General features: G+C 43.7%; 1 protein-coding gene across 1 annotated transcript in view; it reads right to left on the bottom strand.

Annotated features, from left to right (window-relative positions):
- The window catches only part of GRIN2B (glutamate ionotropic receptor NMDA type subunit 2B), a 404,765-nt gene that overhangs the window by 162,288 nt on the left and 220,049 nt on the right, over window positions 1-22,428 (bottom strand). Inside the window, exon 4 of the mRNA XM_045870040.2 lies at window positions 10,553-11,151. Coding sequence (XP_045725996.1) covers window positions 10,553-11,151 — 599 coding nt within the window. The remainder of the gene's footprint in view (window positions 1-10,552; window positions 11,152-22,428) is intronic.

Raw genomic sequence — 22,428 nt, 5'->3', positions numbered from 1 at the left:
CATAAAGCACATTTACTTTAGGACAAGGATTTGTACCAGTGATTTTAGTCCAAAGCCCTTTTCTGCTTTATTCGTGGTTCTGGGTTATGCTCTAGCTACATCAGGTATATCACCTCTCCTCTCCCAGGTAACAGAGGTAAGTATGTATGAACACACGTGCAGTGTGGTAACAGAACAATGAGAATAATGACCCTGGGTAGGCTGTGGTATCACTATTTTAAGCCATAGTCTATAACACACACATGCACACACATACTTGGTTTTTTCTCTAGTCAATAACGAGAGGGATTTGACACATTAAGATCTATGTAATGATAAACTACATTATAATGACATTCTATTGTGCTATTTTTTGCCTCAAGTAAAGTCACCGGTGCCTCAAGTAAAGAACCAGTTGTTCAAGGAGGGGGAAAAAAAGAGTGGGTGAGAGTGTCTGGAAATGCCACTGGGAAAATGAAAAGTAAGTATCTGAGTTTTCTCTGTTGATATCCACAGGTAATCTATGCAGCGGATCCAAGAAGCCCTCATGTGTTTGTAGTGATGATTCAGTGAGATTACATATATGAAGATTCTCTGTATGAAAATGGTCATTTTGGGGCGCCTGGGTGGCTCAGTCGTTAAGCGTCTGCCTTCGGCTCAGGTCATGATCCCAGGGTCCTGGGATCGAGTCCCACGTCGGGCTCCCTGCTCGGCAAGAAGCCTGCTTCTCCCTCTCCCATTCCCCCTGCTTGTGTTCCTGCTCTCGCTATCTCTCTCTGTCAAATAAATAAATAAAATCTTAAAAAAAAAAAAAAAGAAAATGGTCATTTTTATTATTCACATAATTAGCAGGATTCTGAACTTGAGGTTTGTGATCATCAGCCCTGATGTCAAACACTATTATTTTGACACATGTCCTCATCTGGACTCCTTTTGTGATCTCTTCCAGGGAACTGTGAAAAGGACGGTTTTGCATGAATATAATATTGTCACAGTGTGGCTTCCATGGCTTTTTCTGTTGCTTTGTCAGGAAAAATCTGTCCTTTGAAAAAGACGACATTTACGGGTTTCTTAAAAGTATTTAGAACCACTTGACTCCTGAGTCTACCTCCTTTGCCCAAACAATGGATGTGCTAGGGATACTTGGCAATGATCCTTACACTCATCGTGACGTTAAAAATGGAATTAAGACTGGAAGGAAATAGCTAGTTGATATTCACCGAACTAACTCCAGGCAAGCCATGTGAAAGGCTTCCTTCCAACGTCTAGCTCACAGACAACCCTTCTCAGGTGATCAACTAAACAGTCTCGGTGGTAAGAAGAATGAGGGAATTTACCATGCAAAAGTGTTTCTATCTAGCTCTTTTAACACACGACTCCATTGGACAGATGAAAATGTACACACATAAATATGTGCTCTGTGAATGTGAAGCACACACACATGTGAATATATGTATATACACACGCATGCAAGAATTCTACACACGGTCATCTGCGAACACTGGAAGCTAAAGGCAAGAAAGACCTGAAGGCTTTTAAATAAAAGCAGGTGAGAAGAGAGGGACAGCCAAAGATCAGAACAGAACAATCCCATCGAGAAAAGAGATGGAAACAGCGAAAGAAAGAAAGGTGGAGGGTGGAGCGGGGCAGTGATGAATGAGGAAAAGAGAAAGCCCGAGCAGCGAGGGAGGCAGCGGCTGCCCCCGTCCGGCTGTTGCTGCTGGAAGCCGGACAAGGGGGAACAGATTTCAGCAGCGGGGAGCTCTAATCTGTCAGCAGCAGCTCCTTCATGTGTGACCAGCCGGCCCAGCTTGGGGACTGGTGCCAGTCTGGGCACGCTAACCCCGCCAGGCCCTCCCGGAAGAGAAGGAGCCACTGATAAAACCCCGAAAAAGTCGAGGGAAGGTTCCTCTGCCCCACTGCCTGCTGAACACCCCGATCCTTCCAAATCCTCATCAGCCACATCAGGTCCCGGAGAGCTCCTTCCAGGAGAAGACCGCCTATGTATCCCGGACATCTTAGGAGAGGAAACAAGAGAAAGGCTCAAACCATTATTTGTTTGAGATGTGTGAGGTCCTATCTAGATGCAAAAGCCACAGAACTGTCTCTGTTCTCAAGATCACGTGAGGCTGACCTTGGCCGGCTACGGTCCAGCCTTCACTCAGGCTTCCAGCCCATGTCTGTAACCATAAATGACAGCACTCTAGCTTTCTGGCAACTCGCCTCCATCCTTACCTCCACCCAGCCAGCCTTTATTCTCTGGTGGGAAGAGAGAGCAGATGGAGAAATGACTCCCCCTCAATCTCTAAATAACGCCAGCTTCAATTCCCATTAACCGTGAATTTGCACCCTTGTCTGGGTAAGAACCAAGGGAACAAGAATCATGGGGCTATGGCCATACCAGGGCAAAGGTTAACAGGACAGGTCTGATTGCCAGCCAGCCCTTCAGAGGACATGGTCAAGCAGGGAGCATGCTCTCTGAAGAGCACCGCTCCTGCCATCAGGACACCAGGGCGCTGCCTGTCCCCACCACCCACCCCCGCCTCTAACAGGTCAGTGACCACCCTGAGACTCTAATCCCACGTTTGTAAAATCACTCATCTTCCTCCCATCTCTTCCGTGAGAATACATGTATTGAAAGGGTTGGATTAGACCATTAGCCAAGGACTCTTCCAATTTTGCTTTTCAGGGACAGGACGGTCCTTTAAGCTTGGTTAATGCACAGCAGAGTGAGGGGCTGAAACCAGATACCTGGGGCAGAGCCAGGCCAGACCCTGACATCACACTGGCTAAACTGGGGGGCCCTGCACCTCAAGTCTCTTAAAAACATAAAATGGGAGCAGTGATTCCTGTCTTCATTTGTGCTTTTATCTGCCAAATATTTGGGGCGCCTGGGTGGCTCAGTTGGTTAAGCAACTGCCTTCGGCTCAGGTCATGATCCTGGAGTCCCGGAATCGAGTCCCACATCGGGTTCCCTGCTCGGCAGGGAGTCTGCTTCTTCCTCTGACCCTCCTCCCTCTCATGCTCTCTGTCTCTCATTCTCTCTCTCGCAAATAAAGAAATAAAATCTTAAAAAAAAAAAATTATCTGCCAAATATTTATCAAGTGCCTATAACGTATCAGGCACTGTGCTGGGAACACAGAGGTTAAAAAAAAAAAACCCTGATCTCATGAAGTTTGAATTCAACTAAGAGGAGTAAGACAACAAAAATACTTAAGAACCAAATGTATACAGTAGGTCAGGTGAGGGCTACCAAGAGAAATGAAGCAAGAGATGGGGGTAGTGAGTTCTCGGGAGGGTGGGGGTGGGCATGCAACTTGTCCTGCTCACAGAGCAATCAAGAGTGTCTCCCAGAGATCTGTGCATAGGTCAGGATTTTTGCAAGGGTCATCTTCAGTAACCGCACGATGCCTGGTGTGCAGTAAGTACTCAGAAAGACAACCAACTCTGGACTTCCTAACCTCCACAGCCCGGCTGCTTCTCAGCATAGACTTTATGACTCTCTTCTTAACCCTTACCATTGCCACCGACCCATGTCCTTCCTGAGGCAGAATCTGCTGTCCTCCACTGATAGCCACTGCCGTAGTCTGCTCTGCTTCTGTCCTCTTCGAGACCATCCTGTTCCTTCCCACGGACAATGGACCACCTGTGTCTTTGCTCCCAGCACAGATGTACATCCTCTCCCACCTCAAACTTGTCCCCCATGAAATGGAAGTCTTTTCCCAGTCACTCCTCCTTTATCTCCTGCCCTCTCCTCCAACAGCAAATAGTTGGGTTTTTTTGTTTTTGTTTTTGTTTTTAAGGAGGAAGAAGAAGTAGAAGAGCAGGGAGGAAGAGGAAGAGGAAGAAAACAGAAGAGAAGAAAGAGGAAAGAAACACCAATGATGTCATGGGTGTGTTTTAAATTTTACAAGTCCGCCACAGAATTAGGTAGTGATTATGGAAGGAATCACGTAGGGGTCTCAGGGCTAAACATTTGTGAATGCTCTTCACAGGTTTGAATTTAAGGGAAGGAAGCTCAGATCACTTACTGAAACGACTATACATCCGATAGGAGAATGTGGAAGATGAGAAGAAAACGGGAGAGTCTGAATAACCCTCAATTGAGTCATTTTTCCATGGGCAGTGAAAGCTCACTGAACAGATCTTTTAGGACAGTTAGTAAATTCCTGAGTTATTTTTTTCTCCCAATTTGTATCTCCTACACCACTGAGCAGATAACATCTCTCTCTATACACACAGGTGTGTCTTGCTCTACTACGGATTTCATATGAAAATGTAGCTTTCCTTAGACTCCAGTGGCTTTCTTTAATCAGGTGAAGGGTCACTATGCCCAATAGCCCACTTACAACTATGCTTCCATGGAAGCTTTTGGCTATTCACATGTAAATTATGTTAAGTAAACCTATAATAAATATCTGCTTTCCCAGAAATCTGCCCATGCGTGGCACTCCATGAACATTTATTAACAAAAAGATGGGTAATGACCAAGCAGCTCTTGCCCATGGGGTCTAAAAATCAATGGACTCAAATCTTCGATTATTTCTTAACCTCTCAGCACTCTTCAGGCCAAGAGAGTCAAGTGGGCCTCCCCTGGGAACAATCCAGCTACTACAATGGGTCTGAGGCTAGGGAGTCTGCCTCAAGGTTAGAGGAGGATGGAGCTCAATGCAGCTCTCCTAGGAGGAGCCTAACAGAGCGCCTTTCTTCACATCAGCTATCATCACCTCTCAAACACCCGGCCAAGAGGAGGATTCTGGCCTTTTAGACGGCAACTTTTATGAGGAAAGAGGCTGCAATAAAAATGTTGAGTAGGAACACTGAGGACACCAGGGGGAAATAATTAGGCACGATTCATAAGAGGTGTGCTCTCTTGAGATCCAGCCATCTCAAAGAGCACCTGTTTTTTTCCAAAAGTTGGAGCACTGGGTGGGTGCTCAGGACAGACATTGAGCCTGGAGGTCAATGGCCAGTGTGCCATCACCTGAGTGACAGAAACAGGCTAGCAGAGTACTGGAGTGCACACTGAAAAGGAAAATAACCATTAACTACTCCCCCCGGGGAAGTGATAAAGGAAAAATATAGACATGTGCCTACTAATAGCTAACAATTCTTCTCAAGCTCAGGGGAATAAAGACAGGTTTAGACGACTGGCCTAATCACTTTCTAAACACTTTCAGATCGTCTGGTACCAAAACGTTAAGACTTTTCTCAGGAACTAAGAAGATCCTTCACTTAGACAACCCATGACAGAAGAAATTATTCAACTCTTTCAATCAAATAAAGTTCGCAGTTGGAATAAAACTCTTACTTCAGCATGCCTTGGGCAACAGTATGGGGCACTGGGCTACATTTACTAATAAGGCATAAATGAATGCTACAAAGTTCCAACAGAAAATTAATTCTTATTAGTGTACAAAATAGGGTTGTCACATTTAACAAAAACAAAACAAAATGGGAGCCCTGTTAAATCTGAATTTCAGATAAACAAGTCTTCTTTTCGTATCATACGCCCCATGCAATATTTGGGACAGATTTATGCTAAGAGAATTAGTTATTGTTTATCTAAAATTCCAATTTAACTGGGTTTTTATATATTTCTTGCAACCCTGCCAGTCTTGTCCAGCAACCTAGAGCCTATTTAGAGATAGTCACCAAAACCATATCTGGCTGGCCAAGCTTCAAGGAGCTAAGAAATTATCAGTAGGGAATTTGGATTGATACCTGATAAATAATGTTTATTTCAAGGATCCTCTCTGAGAATGCTTATGTGTCATTTAAAAAAAAAAAAATCTTCCTTTGGTAACTAACAAGTGAATCACTTCTAATGTGTGTCTGTCTATGGGATTCAGCGATAATATAGAGTCTCCAATCCCTGTTCCCTAAGTCTAGACTTAAACAGAAAGAAAGGCAGTTTGGTCAGGTATAAATGGGAACTTTACTTCCCCCTTACAATGCTTCCGGAGAGGACGGGGCCTGTTAACGTTCCTGGGTTTTCAGACGGGAAGAGGAAAAACCATTTCCTGACTGTATTTCTAGTGTCACCTGGGGCTGGGTCAGTCCCAAATACCTCCTGAGGAGGCTGTTGCAGAGAGCAGCGGGCCAAAGAAAAACTCATCCTCATAAAACAACCAACCATTTGCAACAATTTTATTTGCAAAGATCTCCCGCTGTGGCTAAATGTTGTGGCTGCTTGGTTTGTTATTTAAAAGAGTGACCCTAGTGAGACCAGAGCTCTTGAACGGGGGCGGGGCGGGGGGGGGGGGTGGGAAGAGGAGGAAGAGGCCGATTTCAGACCAGGGTAAGTAAGAGGAGCTGAGACTGAGTTGAGCCTAATTGAATTCCACTGATGATTCAGAGTGCTGTGCCACATGGTCATCGCTCAGACTCTGAGGCTAGCTCCTTACAGTCCCTGTTAGTCAACCCCAATCCCTTCTGGGCCTTGATAGAAAAGGATATTAAAATATTCTCAAGAGAGGCTAGATTGGATTCAAGAGCCCCAAGGAGCTGCACTTGAGAGGAGGGAAGGAAAAGATGGGGGCGCATGAGGGATGCAGGTGTGCAGACAGCCAAGAGAGGAGGTCTCAAGGCAGTTAGATACAGAACCTCCCTCCCCCAAAAAATAATATCAGGGAACTGGGGCAGAAGAGAAAGTTCAGCGAGGAAAGCCCTTCGTGAAAAAGTACTTTGATAAGTCTGAAGACACTTCTTATGCAGTATACATAGGAATCAAGGTGGACTTTCTGCTCTACCCTGGTAGACTCAAGGAATTTATGAATCATCTGGACTGGGTAATCCCTGTTCTTTTTAGCACTGCTACACTGGCTAAGATGGCCGTGGGTATTTGTGGCCATTGTGACAATAACGTCTGAGGAGGGCTCCCTTTCTGAATGGCCACAAGACAGGGTCACAAAAGGTAGAACCAAGCATGGTTTTAAAGGTATAGTGGTCAGAGACCAGGCTTCAGAGAGAAGAACACTTGCATTCTAATGGAAAGTAAGCCAAGTGGCAAATGAGAATATCTACTATAGATGACGGTTTACCTGGACAAAGTTTTAAGGATAAAAACAGGCATTCCTGGACCAAAACTGATGGACTTGAAGTTAACACTCATTTGATTTCCTCGCATTGTTTGGCAGCCATTTTGGTTAGTATTGGTTTTAATGAACCAATATTTGGTAGAGTAATCTGAATCAGATTTTAATTTAACACTAATGACCATAGGAGAAAACCTGAATGTACAGAACCAAATAAACAGTTTTTCAAGGAAATCTCTATTATGTTGCAAAGAGGAGCAGAACAAGAAAGCTCCTGCAGGGGAGGTAAATGCACTGGGCAGCTCGGTATCTTGGATGAGGTCATTCATTCACTCTAGGTGTCTTTCTTCCCTTTGCCACACAGAGCACTGGGTCGGGGGGGGCGGGGGGGGCGCGGGGAGACATGGAAATAAGTAGGACAGAGAGGTCACTGCTTTCCCAGAACTTACAGGGACAAGCAATGACAAAGTGCAGAATTACAACTGTCTCAAGAGTGGCTTTACTGGGAAAGCATAAGATGCAGCGAAAGCACATAACAGAGTTGCGTTAGTCCAGGGTCCAGGAAAGCTTCCTCCGTGAAGTGAGGCCAGGGCAGAAGCCTGAGGAATGGAAAGGAGGCAGGTGAAGGAGCATCTGCATTTACTACTGGTGGGAAGGGGCTGCTGGAGGAATATATTCAAGGCAGAGAAAAGAGCTAGAAGCGAGAAAGAACACGGTAATGTCAAAGAACTAAAGCAGGTTCAGTATTGCAAGAATATAGTGTTCGAGGGAGAGTGTGTCAGGAGACAGTCTTGGAAAGACAGGCAGGCCTAGGCAGTGGAAGACTTTAGAAACCACATCAAGGAGATGGGACTTCATTATAGGAGCAATGAAAAGCCACTGAAAGACATTAAGCAGGAGAGTGATGAAATCACATTTTCATTTTAGATCACTCTGGCTACAGTGTAGATTGGAAGGAAGCAGTACAGGGAGCCAGAAGATATTTACGAGGCCCTGCAGCAATGCAGGTAGGAAGAGCAGACCAGGGACACGGCACAGGGATGCAGCCGGTAAGCACAGTACAGAGGAAATCCATGGGAAACGGCACTAGGAGATGGTCAGCGAGGAGATGGCCGGGGGTGTGAAAGCAAGGACAGCTGGGCAATTTTTTTTTTTTTAAGATTTTTTTAATTTATTTATTTGACAGAGAGAGAGATAGCGAGAGAGGGAACACAAGCTGGGGTAGTGGGAGAGGGAGAAGCAGGCTTCCCGCGAAGCAGGGAGCCCGATGCGGGACTCGATCCCAGGACGCCGGGATCATGACCTGAGCCGAAGGCAGACGCTTAACAACTGAGCCACCCAGGCGCCCAGCTGGGCAATTTTTACTTGAGGCAACTGGGTAATAGGATATAGCCTTTATAGGTGGTACTGATTTGTCCAGAAGAGGGTAGGAGGAGAATGGGAGAGATATGGTGTGTTCTAAGCTTCAGATATGGTCTGTTCTAAGGCCCGGTGGACTAGAAGAACCTATCTAGTCACAGCTGGTGATACAGACTGGGGCTCACCAGAGAGGTTTCAACCAGAGGTCAATTTGGGGGAACTTACAGACGTCAGCTGTAGCCCTGGCAATGGAGGGCAAAAGGGGGGGTCTAGGACAAAACCCTGAGTAATGCCAATATTTAAGAGAGGTCTAAAGGAAGAAGACACACCAAGGACTTTGAGATAGAATGACTAGAGAGGGAGGAAGAAAACCAAGACTATACCAAACAAGCAGGAATAACTAGGCTCTGCCGAAAGCAGAGTTCAAGGTGGGATAATATTAGGATTGGATCACAGATAGAGCTACACTAAAAGGAACCTTAGGGGGCGCCTAGGTGGCATCTGACTCTTGATTTTGGCTCAGGTAATGATCTCAGGGTCCTGGGATCGAACCCCAAGTTGGGCTCTGCACTTGGCGGGGAGTCTGCTTGAGGATCCTCACTCTCCCTCTGTCCCTCCCCCACTCGCGCTCACTCGTTCTAAAATAAATAAACCTTAAAAAAAAAAAAGTAGCTTTAGCTGCAACTCTAAACTAAGAGCTTAGTCAAAAGGTTTTAGTCCGGGCGCCTGGGTGGCTCAGTTGGTTAAGCGACTGCCTTCGGCTCAGGTCATGATCCTGGAGTCCCGGGATCGAGTCCCGCATTGGGCTCCCTGCTCAGCAGGGGGTCTGCTTCTCCCTCTGACCTTCCTCCTTCTCATGCTCTCTGTCTCTCATTCTCTCTCTCTCAAATAAATAAATAAAAATCTTAAAAAAAAAAAAAAGGCTTTAGTCCAACTCCCTTCCAGAGGTTAAACAAGTATAAGTAGGTACACCTTCAAACTCCATTAATTGTATTTCAACCTCCCCAGAGTGCACTTTGATATTTTATTTAAGCTGGATGGTACTGGAGTATGTGCTTTCTGCATAGCTTTCTATTTGTCAGATATAATTCATAATGAATTTAAAATGGAGGCCCAAAACATACTGTCGAGTCAAAAAAAGTCAGGTTATTGAACAGCAGGTACAGTTATGTTTCCATTTATGTAAAATTGTAGACTTATACGCATATAGGTATACATACATCGGGAAATAGCTAGAAAGATGTTCACTAATTATTTCCACAATGACTATCGCTGGTTCCCTGGCTTTAAGGCCATTTTTCTCTTTTCCTTCTTCTTTGTGGTCTTCTGCGTGGTCTGAATTTTTACAGTGTTCATGTGCAGTGGTTTTCTACAAATCACAGAACCTCGTAGAGGATCTTCTGCCCTACACAGTCACGTAACACCCGCAAGAGGATACGCTGGAGTCACGGCTGGATTATGAGGCGAGGCCAGGGGAGCGGAACTCCACCCATGTCTTCTTCCTACTAAAGAAATCAGACTGAGAGCAACTACAGAAGTTGCTTCTACGGCAGCACTCTCACACTTAAAAGGCAGAGAGAAGGGAAGGAGACAAAAACCAAGGGAAGGACCCTCTTCATGTGCCTCCAGACCCATGTGACCTATTGTCCATTCCCCCCCAGTACAGCAGTAGTCCTAAGTAAAGGGACTGGTAGGTCCTCTCTCGTGTCAATGCCCATTGTGTCTTTAATGGCGGTCAAGTATGTAGGGGCCCCCAGAGGCCTGGCCACAATTCCAGACTGAACCTCTTCCCTGGAGACTGACTGTGGACAGTTTACACCTACAAACCTTATTCACTTGGATCATAAAATAGAAGCAACTCTTTAACACCTGCCTAATAAGAGTACTGCTTTGCAGGTTAAATGAGGTCAAACCTGCAAGACCCTTGAGTAACACCTAGCGCTTAGCAAGTGATCAATAAGCGGGAGATGTTGTGTATTTCTTAGAACAGGAGCCCAGCACAGCAAGCTTTGGACTTGAAACACTCCCACCATCACCAACAACTGCCATCCCCATGGCTGGCCTTCAACCTCTGACGTCTTAAACTGCTTTTCCCAGCTCTTCCGAACCTCCAGTCCCAGTCCTGAAGGCCCTCCCCTGACCTCTGCCATCAGGGCGCCCTCTGTCCCACACTCACCTATTTAGCATGTTGGACTGGTAGATTCTCTTCTCATGGGTGTTGTAACAACTGCTCTTGGGCTCTGGGATGAAGCTGTGTTCAGACAGCATGTCAGAAGCAGCGGTGGTGATTATGGCAATCCCATCCCTCACCCTGGCAGGGAGGCCATAGTCCCATTCATCATAGGACACAGAGATGAGCCCGGTGGGGAACTCCGAGGGCACCGTGTCTGTATCCCCTGCCACCAGACTAGGCACAATCCATGTGTAGCCGTAGCCAGTCAGCCCTACGGAGTTAGCGACTTCAAAGATGTAGGTGGCTTCTTCCTTAGTACAATAAAGAAGAATGATGGGGCTTTGAAGCTTCTTAAGCTGGTTCTGGATCTTAGAATCTCCATCATCCAGGGACATGTCCAGCAGGAGGACTTCCTCTAACTCCCAGCCCACGAAGCTGTTCTCAATGGTGCTGCGAATCTTGTTTACAAAGTCCTGGTAGCCGGGGAAGTAGGTGGTGACGATAGAAAAGATGTACCAGTCGTACTCTTCCATGATATTGAGCATTACAGAAGCTTGCTGTTCAATTGATGGGCCAAACTGGAAGAACATGGAGGATTCATCCTAGAATAGTAAAAAGGTAAAAAAAAAAAAAAAAAGAAAAGAAAAGAAAAGAAAGAAACCAAAGATGGTAAGGGAGAGCTTGAATCAATTGGATACAAAGGTTTGTGTTCATTGTTTACTTTTTCACATGCCTTTTAAAATGGGGTGTTTGAATTGCAAGCATTTCCAACACCTTTCTTCCTAAAACTACCTCCTAGATTTGAAGGGGAAAATCAACATAGGTCTATATTCGCATTGTCTGAAATCTTCGGAGCACAGGGAAGCTTCCCACAATCAAATATGTGAATATTTCTATTGGGACACACATAAAGAGTCACCTTAAGGGGGATAAAGACTCTAAATGGCCTCACATCAATTTGGGTCAGGTTTCACTGCCAAATGAGTTCTAGGGATACACACACTTTTCATTTTTTGAGCCTTTTGAACTCATCACAACTGTGGATGTGTATCACTCAGAGTGAATAAATGGGAATGCCATCCACCTATGCTTAAATCTATGGGCAGAGGTGGTATAACCCTGGCCTAGCAGGTCGGTGGTAAGCACATGGGACTATAAGATTGGGTCAGTGTATTTTCTACCAAGAGATTAACTGTTGAATTAACAGCACATTGAGTTTTCCGTTTTCCACTGTGATAATGAGATATGCAAGTTAGAGTAAGACGCAAACAGTACATCTAAGCTACAAGTTAGAAGGTCTTGGATTCAAGCTCATGTATGATTAGGGTTTATTTTAGAGCTGCACATAGAAGATTATTCTTCCTCTTACCTGTCTAATGCCACGGTCTCAGTCTCACCTGTGTATTATACACATAACCTTCTGTCAATTCTGAGAATCTTATGTTTTCTCCCTCCTTTTGAGGGAGAAGCCATTTTAAATTTCTTCCATTTTAAGCTGTATTTCACCTGCTGTTCTGACATGTCAAGTCCTGCATTTTATCTCTGCCTTCCAGCTAGAAGAATCCGAAACAACAAGATGAAGACCCTCTTGGCCTTGTCCTTCCTTCTCAATCCATTTTCCCCTGACTTCCTCCTGGGTAATGGCATCTCTTTTCTTGTCAGTGCCCCAATCTTTTATCTGATGGTTCATCTCCATTTTATAACAATCCAGGTGAACAAAATTGTGTCTTTCTAAAAGGGGCAGTTCTTTTCTATCCCCCAGACTAGAGCTTCAAAGTATAGTCACAAGAGACCAGGCTTTTAAACAAAATTATACAGCGATTTCTTAGTTCAGGAACATATTCTTATACAGCCGAGAAATTGCTGAGTATTTGGGGGGCATCCACTATTGAAAAAATACAGGTTGGGAAATAGCCAGCTGGTATCCAGAGACCCTGATCCGGCAATGAAAGCCACCAGCCCCTTGGCTCTGCCAGAGCTATGATTGCTTCATGTGGCTTGAACTTTTCACATTTCCCACAGGCAATCCAGAAGGAAACAGTAGACAGTCATTTGAGGGCAATTCTTTCTGCTAGGGGTAAAATGGTGCTTATCATAGCTCCCTCCTCTGGCTTAAACATACGGTCAGAGAGGAGTCTCATAGGACCAGGGAATTCAGAGAGGTAGAGCGTGTAGCGCAGGAAGAACGGGTGGGGAGGAGTGGGAATTCATTCAGAATAAAATAAGGACTTCATGTGTGCTTATTCCAAACTGCGGCCAGCCCCTGCCCCCTGACCCACCTGTCCCTGGTCTCCTACTACAACACAAGTACTACTCTTCAGGTAATGCTGGCTTTGTCCTTAGGTTATAGGATTATAGGGGGATTCCAGGACAACAAAGTTTAATTATTCCAAGACTTGTCAGGGGTCTACAGAGAACCACAACAGGAAAGGAAGGGCAGCAACAGAACCACCCACCCTGAAAGGCTTTAGAGGAAAATCTATTTGTTTTCCTGTTACTTCCAAACAATGTTTCATTGGAGGATTCCCAAAATTCCCTTTTTCCACTTGAGTTTTCGCAAAACCTAGTGGATGTAACAAAGTGACAAAAGCTTCTGAATATACCTTAAAATGTACAGGCTAAGGGTGAAAGGAATCCCAATTGTAAACAAAGGAATTTAACCTGTTTTATGATAAGGTTACATATCTTATCACAAGGAGGTTCTTGAATACCCACAACTCTCCATCTATTGTGAGACCCCAGCTGGTTCAAATACACAGGGAGAGATGGCCCTGAGAAATAATCCATGAGGGTCCATAGTAAATGAGCCTATGGTAATGAAAATAAATTTAAAAGAAAACCAATCTAGTATATACCAACCCCACCCTCTTCTCTCTTAGTCTTCTCTTAAAACCCTCTCACAATTATAAATGAGCTCCTAAAGAAACCGCCAGCTACTATGTAAAGAAACCCAATAATATAAGGTGAAAATAAGAAGAGAGAAAAACTAATGTGGCTCCAGCTCACCCCCACCATACCCTCCTCTTACCTAATTCTACCATCCTCCACAATCATCCTTTCTGACTCCTCTCCCCCATCGATGCCCCGTTCAACTTTTTATCTTACCAATCCTTCATTAAATAAAGGATGCCTTACATGACCATTTTATCTGTGGCATCAAGAAGAGGTTAATGAAGCCAAACAGAAATCAGGAGACAGAGTTATAGCTTGGGCAAATGTTTTCTGGTATAATGAGCGGTCCAGTTATTAATTTAGTTGACATATCCATCTGGTATACAGAAGTTGGGAATGGGACAGCTCTTTTTCAACAAAGCTTTGGGCTAACTGTAAGTTGCAGGCAGTGACAGGCTTTGCAAATTATGGCCAAAGCCACAAATCAAAGAGCAATCTTCATGTGTGCATGGAGTGGAAAGGACTGGTGGCCACGCATCCATCTTTGCAGGCACCCAGCCTGCACTGCTATCATCACAAGAAGTGTCATCTTCTAAGATGAAGGACAGGGACATAATTCAGTTTGCAGCTCACTATGCTTCTCCACTTACATTTTTATCTCCTAATGAAGATTCCCAGTCACATTTATTGCATGAATGTATGTCTTCACCTTGCCGTTTGAGCATCTGTAAAGCATTTGTGTATAAAGGGCCACCATGACTGAGATAATTAACACAGGGAAGATAGAATTGTACAGTAGACCCCATCTGTCTAGAACCATTATTTTGAACCCCCCATCACTTTGATGTTCGTGGTATTTATTTGCTAATAAGAAACAAAAATGGTCCCCAAAATAGAGTTATCATTATGGGAGATTTCTCTTTTGCATCCCCCAGATCCCCTACAGACCCACTTCTGAAATTAAGGATGAACTACTGAAGCTGCTGCTAATGCCCCTGGCAATAGATTTTAGCTGTCAGATCACTTTGGGAATTGTATCAGCTGGAGAGGACCACCTTGCCCAAATTCATGCCCCCTTTCCAGGATAAACTGCCCTGAATGACTGCTGGTCATGGAGTAGAAAGACCTTGTCCTCTTGCCCTGACTCTAGACACCTCTGAAGGATCAGTCGATTTTCAGAACTTCCCACAGGGTTGGCTGGAGCTTCCATTAGAACGGCATCACACCTTTCCTTCTCCCTCTGCCCACTCCTGCCCGATCTTCTCTTTGCATGGCGATGAGCTCAAGAACACTCCCTAATACCTCCTGTATGTTCACCTTGGTCTCAGGGTCCGCTTCTCAGGGAACCCAACCTGAGACTATTCAGTTCCCTTTTTCAAAATGGAAGAGAGATGGTCTTAAAAGAAAACATATCTATTTTCAAACACTGAAATGGCCTATATGTTAGAAAGACAAGTCTCTGCCCATTAGTTCCAGAGGAGAAAGCTGGGACTAATGAGTAGAAATATTAAACATCATTATTCGATTCAATAGAAGAAACAGGTGTGCAACAATTATAGCTATTTAGAATGGAATGAAACTCATAAGGCCGTGAGCTCTCTGTTGCTATAAGCATTTGAACAGGAGCTGGATTATTATTTGATAAAGAGATTCTCCCCAGCACTCTGCCTGGAAAACATCACACTCACCTTTATGGTCTAGTTCAAGTGTCAGGTTTTCATGCATATCCTCTTTCCTAACTTCCCCAGGTAAGTTAGTTCTCTTTGCCCTGTACTTTCACAAGAGTTGGTATGTGCCTCTATCTTAATATTTATCACACAGGAAGCATACATGCCTCTCTCCTCCCACTAAAAAATATGTTTCTCAAGAGCAGGAGCTGTGCCTTATTCATCTCTGGATCCCTAGGTGGCATAGGAAAAAAAATGGTTTTGTATTAATATTAAAAAAAGAAGGTTCCTTTATTGGGTGAGAGATTACTGAAATAACCGATGGTCTCATCTGGTTTCAAATTTCTATGCTGATGGCATATATTGACCTCATAGAAATCAGCTATGCCTGAATAGTTATATATATATAAACCACTCTCTTATAAAATGTGAGGGATCCCACTTGGGGCCAGGCAGACAGGCAGAAAATACTAATGGCCTTTTCCTTACTCCTCTGCCACAGATTTCTTGAAAACATCATCTATACTCACTTCCTCCAATTCCTCTTCTCCCATTCTGTATTACACTAACTCCAACCAAACTTTCAACCTCACTAGAACTCCTCTTGTGAAAGGCAGAGGTGACCTTGATATTGCCAACTCCAATGTCCATCTGCAATCACTGTTAGAGTCACTAATGTACCCTCCAGATTGAGAAGACACTTTAATGCCGAAAAACAAAGCAAGCCATTCCATACCATTTACACAGAGTTCTGTTCAGAGTAATTTATGGAGAGGAATGTGCAGACAGATGATGCACAGCACTACATAGCTCTTCTCCATCCTTATCCAGACCTCAGTCCCCAGCTTTTGTGGAGTGAGGAGCATGATGATGAGGTCACAGGGTAGTTATCTAAAGTGGGGCTATCTGTGCACCAGAGGGGACCTCTACTAGTTATCTCAAGGGGTGCCTGCCACCTGGGCACCAGCGGGGGGCACAAGGCGTGGGGCCAAAGATGGAGTCAGTGTTGTCAACACTCCTGCACTCATCCTTACCTATGAGGAGCATTTGACATGGCTGATCACTTGGCTCTTAGTTAGGCTTTCTTTCCTTGGTTTCCAGAGCTTCACATTCTCTTGACCTTCCTCCTAGCTTACTGGCTGCTATTCCTCTGTCTCCTTTGCTGGTTCCTCATCCTCCTCCTGACTTTTTAAAGCTGAGTCCCCCAGGGTGAAGCCTTGGTCCTCATGTTGTTTCTATCAACATTCACCTCCTCAGAGATCTCATCCAATCTCCTGATTTAAATCCTATTTATATGCCAATCCCTCTCACACTTCTTTCTCCAAATCTTCAAATTTATGTATCAAACTACCTATTCTACATGTCCACTTGGATATCTTAGAAACATGGCCAACATTTCCAAAACTGGACTCAGTCTTTCCCATTTCAGTTAAAGGCAAGTCAATCCAGTTCCAACTCCTCTCTTTCTCTGGAACCCTATATCCAATCAACCAACCTTGATTGCTGACCTTCAAAAGGCATCTAGAACACCACCTGTTTTCACCAGCTTTGTCTGAGCCACCCAGCATCCCTCAGTCAGTCAAGGTAAGAGCCTACTCAGTGGTCTCCCTGCCTCTGCCCTCCAGCCCCCTCTAGACCATGCTCAACAAAGGAGCAGGCCAATCCTTTTAAAACTTAAATCATAAGATGTTATTCTCTGCCCCAAACCCTCAATGACTTCCCAATCCACTAAAAAGAAAAAGCCAACAGCCTTGATTTGGACCGCCACTGCCCCATGGATCCCATCCTCCCACCCTTCCTCTCACTCTGCCCAGGCACTCTGACCTCTCTTGAACATACACACTCTTGCTCCAGACCTTTATTCTAGGTATTTTCTCTGCCTGGAACCCTCTTTTTCCAGCTATCCATGTGTCCACACGCACCTGTTTCAAGTCTTTGCTAATATCTCAACTTCTCAACAAAGCCCAGTTCTCGTCCTACTAAGGAATACCAACACCTGCCTGATCCCCTTATCCTGCTCCATTTTTTTCTTGTTCCCTTAGCATTTATAACCATCTGACAGACTACATGAGTAGTTTGATATGTTTACTATGAACTTACTGCCTCTTCCCAACTACAGTGTAAACACCAGGAGGGCAGGGATCACTGTTTGTTCGCTGCCACAATTCAGTACCTGAAACAGGGCCCCAGTAAATGTTTGTTGAATTTAAAAATGTAGTAACTGATGTTGCAACCAGATAATTCTCAAATCTAGTTTATCTTTGTTGGCTTCCCATTGAGATTATGTTTTTTTAGTATCACAAAATCTTTCACATTATTCAGATCGGAGGACTTCCTAACATCATAGGGATTAGGATCCTGCTAGAACATTAACACAGAATCAGATTAAATAAACCTGATTTTCCTTCTAGTCCCTCCTCCTAGTATATGAGTGAAGAAAATCCTGTTCTCCTTCTAAATTCAGTTCTTTAGGAGGATCTGTGTTTGATAGAAGGCTAGAACTGCTAGACTATCTGAAAACTTTCTCCACTACCACCAGATTTAGGAAACAAGTATGGAACGTTACCCATCTGCCCTAAGATGGGATGAGAGGTGAGGGTTGTCCACCTGCCTACCTACTCCTGGCTATTTCTTCTTTCTTTCTTCCACACCAAGCAGAGTAGAAGCAGAATATGGAGGACAAAATCTCTTCTCTCCCAAAATAAGGGAAGGATGTTCTCTCCCCACCTAACTCCAAGAAACCCCATCCTTTGGGGACTAGAAATTCTGATTCCACACTATCATTTTTTCAGGTGACTAAGGCTGCAGGTGTTAGCTACTGTGGGTGGCTTTGAATAGTGTCAGAGTTTTGTGAGCAATGCCTTGCAAGATAGGGAAAATGCCTGATGTTCTCTAGCCTTGCCATTACTCAGAAATATCATGACTGAAACACATGACGGAAGCTCACTGGTGGAGAATCAGGATCTTTCCTGCCTGCTAAATGCCAGATCCATTTTTTTTTAAACCTTTGGACACAAAGGAGAACACTCTGGGTTTTCAAAAGCCCAGGAACAAAAATTCAAGCAGACAGGGCTAGTTTAAGAGCCATTTTGGATCACTAAACAACTCCTGCAGAAGCCAGCATTCTTTTTCTTATTTGCTTTTTCTGAAGATAATTTGGCTTTCTCCTTGAATTTTGCCCCATTTTGCTCCCTGAGTCTCCTTCTTGGATGTGCTCCAATTGCTAAGTGTAAGTCACAGTTGAGAAGCAAACTAAAGGTACTCACTTTGAGAATGCCTACAAGGTTCTTCTTATTCCAGAACTCAGAGACAACATAATAGCAAGAAGAAAGCTTATTAGAAGGCAGACAGAGGGGGCAATAAGAGGGGAAGAATAAAAAGGCAGAGTTCCTCTCACTAACATACCCAAATGAATTACAGAATTAAGTAAGGGAGCAAAGGGCTTGGCTAGTACTAAGAGAACTTCTAGAATGTGTTCGTGTTCGCCTGTAAGGTATCAGGACTGCCAAAGTCTTAACAAGGCTATTTCATTTCATCTTAAATTAAAATTCCTCTCTATGTTCTACTCCATTATGCACATCAAAACAACTCTCAGACGGATTGGCTTGTATTTTTATTAAGAGGTTCTTTTCTATAAAAGAGTAAACTGACAAGTTCAGCAACAATCAAGTTCAGTGGCTGAATAAAAGTACTTTTAAATAAATGCAAGGGAAGAAGGTGGGGGAAAGGAAAAGCTGGAAAAGAAAATGAAATGGAGAGAGAAAAAAATAGTGTAAATATTAAACTAGCATATTCATTACGCAGGATTATCAATATCAGACTATATTTATCTAGGTGAATTTATAAAATCAAGTGTGGGGGCGCCTGGCTGGCTCAGTCAGTAGCACATGTGACTCTTGATCTCAGGGCCGTGAGTTCAAGCCCCAGACTGGATGTGGAGCCTACTAAAAAAAAAAAAGTGTGTTCAACACTAATATCGATCTGGACAGTTAACAGGATAAAAAGAAAGTCAACGTAAAACTAAACAATATAACCAAAGGAAAACAAAAAAAAAAAGTATTAGGTATGAAATACCACCTCCCAAACTGCCTATGCCTTCAAAGTCTTTCCACTTAACTTGAGCCAAAGGGGTAGAGTTTACAGAAGAATTGTGATTATTAATGAAAGGACAGGGTTAAATACAAGCTGTTGATGGTACTTGACGTACTAGCAGCATTTTTCAGAATAAAGATGTTGACATTTGTTTCAAATAAATTAACATTCCCATCTCTTCATACATATTTGATCAGAACATCACATTCACATACCAATGGGAGTACAGAAGTGGGAAGATGCTCACAGGAGGGGAAGGATAGAAAATGCATTTTGTATTTGATCAAGCGATGAGTGTTAGCACCTAATTTGTTACTGAAAATAACAAAAGCACTGGTTCTAGACATAGTGATTATGTCCATACACATGGATTTTTTCAAGAGATCTCTGGAAAACAGGGAGTTCTCATGCTTCTGTCCCTTCTCCATATAGAAAAACAAAGCATCCTTGAATTTAGAATTTGGACCAATCATGCTCATTTGGCACAGGTTAACAAGCCATTGTCTCCAATGGTAGAAAGAAGTTTTCTGAGAAGGTATTTTTTGCACTAAACATCCAGTGATCAGTTTTCCTAAGTCCCTGGATTGGAAAACTGATCACTGCACTGCTTCCTCACATCAGCAAAGTACGGCTGTTCACAATCAACGCGGCTTTGAATTTATTCACATCTCCCAAACCAATTTGGTCCTCCCTCTAAAAGAGGCAACGCATTTTGAAGGGCTCCAGAAATGAAAATAAAATTGCATACAGGCATTTTAAAAATATATATACATATCTTCAACAGCTCGTCAGCACCTGCCTATCTTGGCCTCTCTTAATTGTAGGACTTAGAACTTGAACCACCAGGCATGCCTTCCAATCATTAAACTAGGACTGGCCAAGGACTCTCCTCACCTACAACATCTTCTAGAGCTGATGGGGCTCCTCTAAGCCCAGGATTTGGTGCACCTAATGTGAGCCTGGCTGAGTACAGACATGTCCAATCAGAAGAAGCCTTCCTTCCTAACAGCTTCACCATGGGTCCAATCCAAAGTATGAAGTGTCTTCTTCATGGTCCTGAGTTTTATTCCATCACTTTTGGATGAGGCTCCCTACTCAGAACTTCCAACTCTTCTATATAGTCCCTGACAAAGTGCCAACATCCCTGATGCTGGCCCCTGTTCCCTATTTCTGCAGATGCCAGCCGAGGTCTGACACCCCTTTCCTGACTTTAACAGTGAGATGATTAGCACATTAGTAGTGCCAACAGTTTGCTGCTTTGCACATTATTATATCAAATCCCTGTATAGCCACACCAATCTGAATCACACCAGGTTTCTCAGAGCTTGCTGGCCCCAACGCTGTGGCAGGCAGCCCCCTGGCAGGGTTCAGTCCAGTCTTCCCAGCTTTCTGACCTTCCCGAGACTTACTGTTCAGATTCCAGTATGCATGGCCTCAATAGAGTGAAACTGGTGTCCAGGATTTGGCTGCATCCAAGTTGACTTGAGATTTTCTTCATTTAATACTGAAAATTACATTTGCTATTCCTCATTTATGCCTGCTGGTTATTAGCACTAAAAATGGATCCTTAAGAGTTCAGAGTTCCTAACTGCTTACTCTTCATTTTCTTTTCCTCATGCCCTGGATTGGCATGGGGATATAAGTCTCACTGAGAGTATGACACAATCTATTAGAACCCAATACCCAGCTCCTCAACTGATACAGAGAGAACCAAGCTGAAACTAGTTTTCTAACCACACAATCTTGTCCATGATTCCTTGGAAACAACATATGCATTTTCTTTTTTTTACCCATACAAAGAAGGAATATTTGGTTTAGAAGGTACAGAATACTGCAGATCCAGGTTCTAACTCACTCAAGGGTCACTCCCTCTGGCCCAGCCTGTGCCCTCTGACTCAGTGGTACCAACTCTGCCAACATTTCCAGAAACCACCTTGTCACTACTACAGTCAACACTGCAGTCCTATCTGAGGATCTTTCCTTCTTTGCCTTCTTTTCCCACAGTCCTATAGTTCAATGGATAAAGACCTCACTGGAATGTCCCAAATGGCCTACACCCTTAGCCCAACCAGTATTTCCATTCTTCTCTCTGGGGTCTTGGGGAGGGGAAATGCTGTCAATATCTCGACTTGACTCTGGAAGATTGGCCAAGTTAGGACAAGCAGCAGCCTTCACTCAAGAGAGATATCGAAGTTGGCGAGATCCTTCTTGCAAATAAGAACTTGGCAAGTAAACAAATGGCCCACTTACTCATTCTTATTTTGAAGTTTGATTACTTGTTTTTAAACCACATTCAGTGGTTTCTATAATGCATAGCATTTCACCTGAATACTTTTCCTCTGATGGGAGCTCAAAGCTCTCTGGAGAAGAGTCATTGTTACAATCAGATGTAGCATTTATTAATCTCTAATCTGGATCCTTCACAGTGGGTCTTCTGCCTATGGATGAATCATCCCAGACAAGAATGAATCTTACATACACAGTCTCATTATCTTTAGAACTGGCAGTAGAGAAATTCACCTGAAGCTATCAGGTTCACATTAGCTGGCTGTTAAATCCTGATCCATGCTAACAAAACAAGACAGAGCCATCCTTATGGCTCAGCAATGACATTTTGATGTTAATTCAGTATTGCTAAAAGGTGCCAATATGTTAATCTTTTATAAGCACGACTTATTTAACTCTCTGTTAAATAATGCCAGCCCAAGATCTCAAAGAACAGATATTAACCAGAGTGGCTTGAGAAGACACTAGTCCAGCTTAAAACAGGTCTGTGATTAAACCAGTTTGGGAGAATGTAAAGTAGAACTAGATTATTTTCCAAGGCTTCAAAGAAAACTCTGCGATTTTCCTCGGTTACTTAGGCCAGTGGCAATCTTGACTTTCAGAAATTCTTCCCTATGTCTATCTGGATTCCATCATGCTGCAGATTAAGCCCTTTGGCTCTCATGGTTTCCTTGATGAAAGGCATGTAATAGGCTTTCAAAATTTTTATGGAACGAAATCAGACTGATTTCAAGATAGATGATGGCTTGCTTAAAAGAAGGATACTGTTCCCATTACAATATTTACTGAGTTGCTTATAGTGTACTAGATGTGCTATACATGTATTATGTCAATTAATTCTCACATCCCTGTGAAGTAAGCTCTATTACCCTCCATTTCACCAATAGGAAAAGTGAGCTTTGGAGACGTTAAGTAACTCACCCAAGGTTACCGTTAGTTTGA

The sequence above is a fragment of the Mirounga angustirostris genome, unplaced genomic scaffold (assembly GCF_029215605.1).
Source record: "Mirounga angustirostris isolate CCGP_5_RB_7025 unplaced genomic scaffold, mMirAng1.0.hap1 SCAF_5, whole genome shotgun sequence".
NCBI classification, from domain to species: Eukaryota; Metazoa; Chordata; class Mammalia; order Carnivora; family Phocidae; genus Mirounga; species Mirounga angustirostris.
The sequence above is the reverse complement of the archived record's forward strand: the minus strand, read 5'-3'. Positions and strand labels throughout refer to the sequence as shown.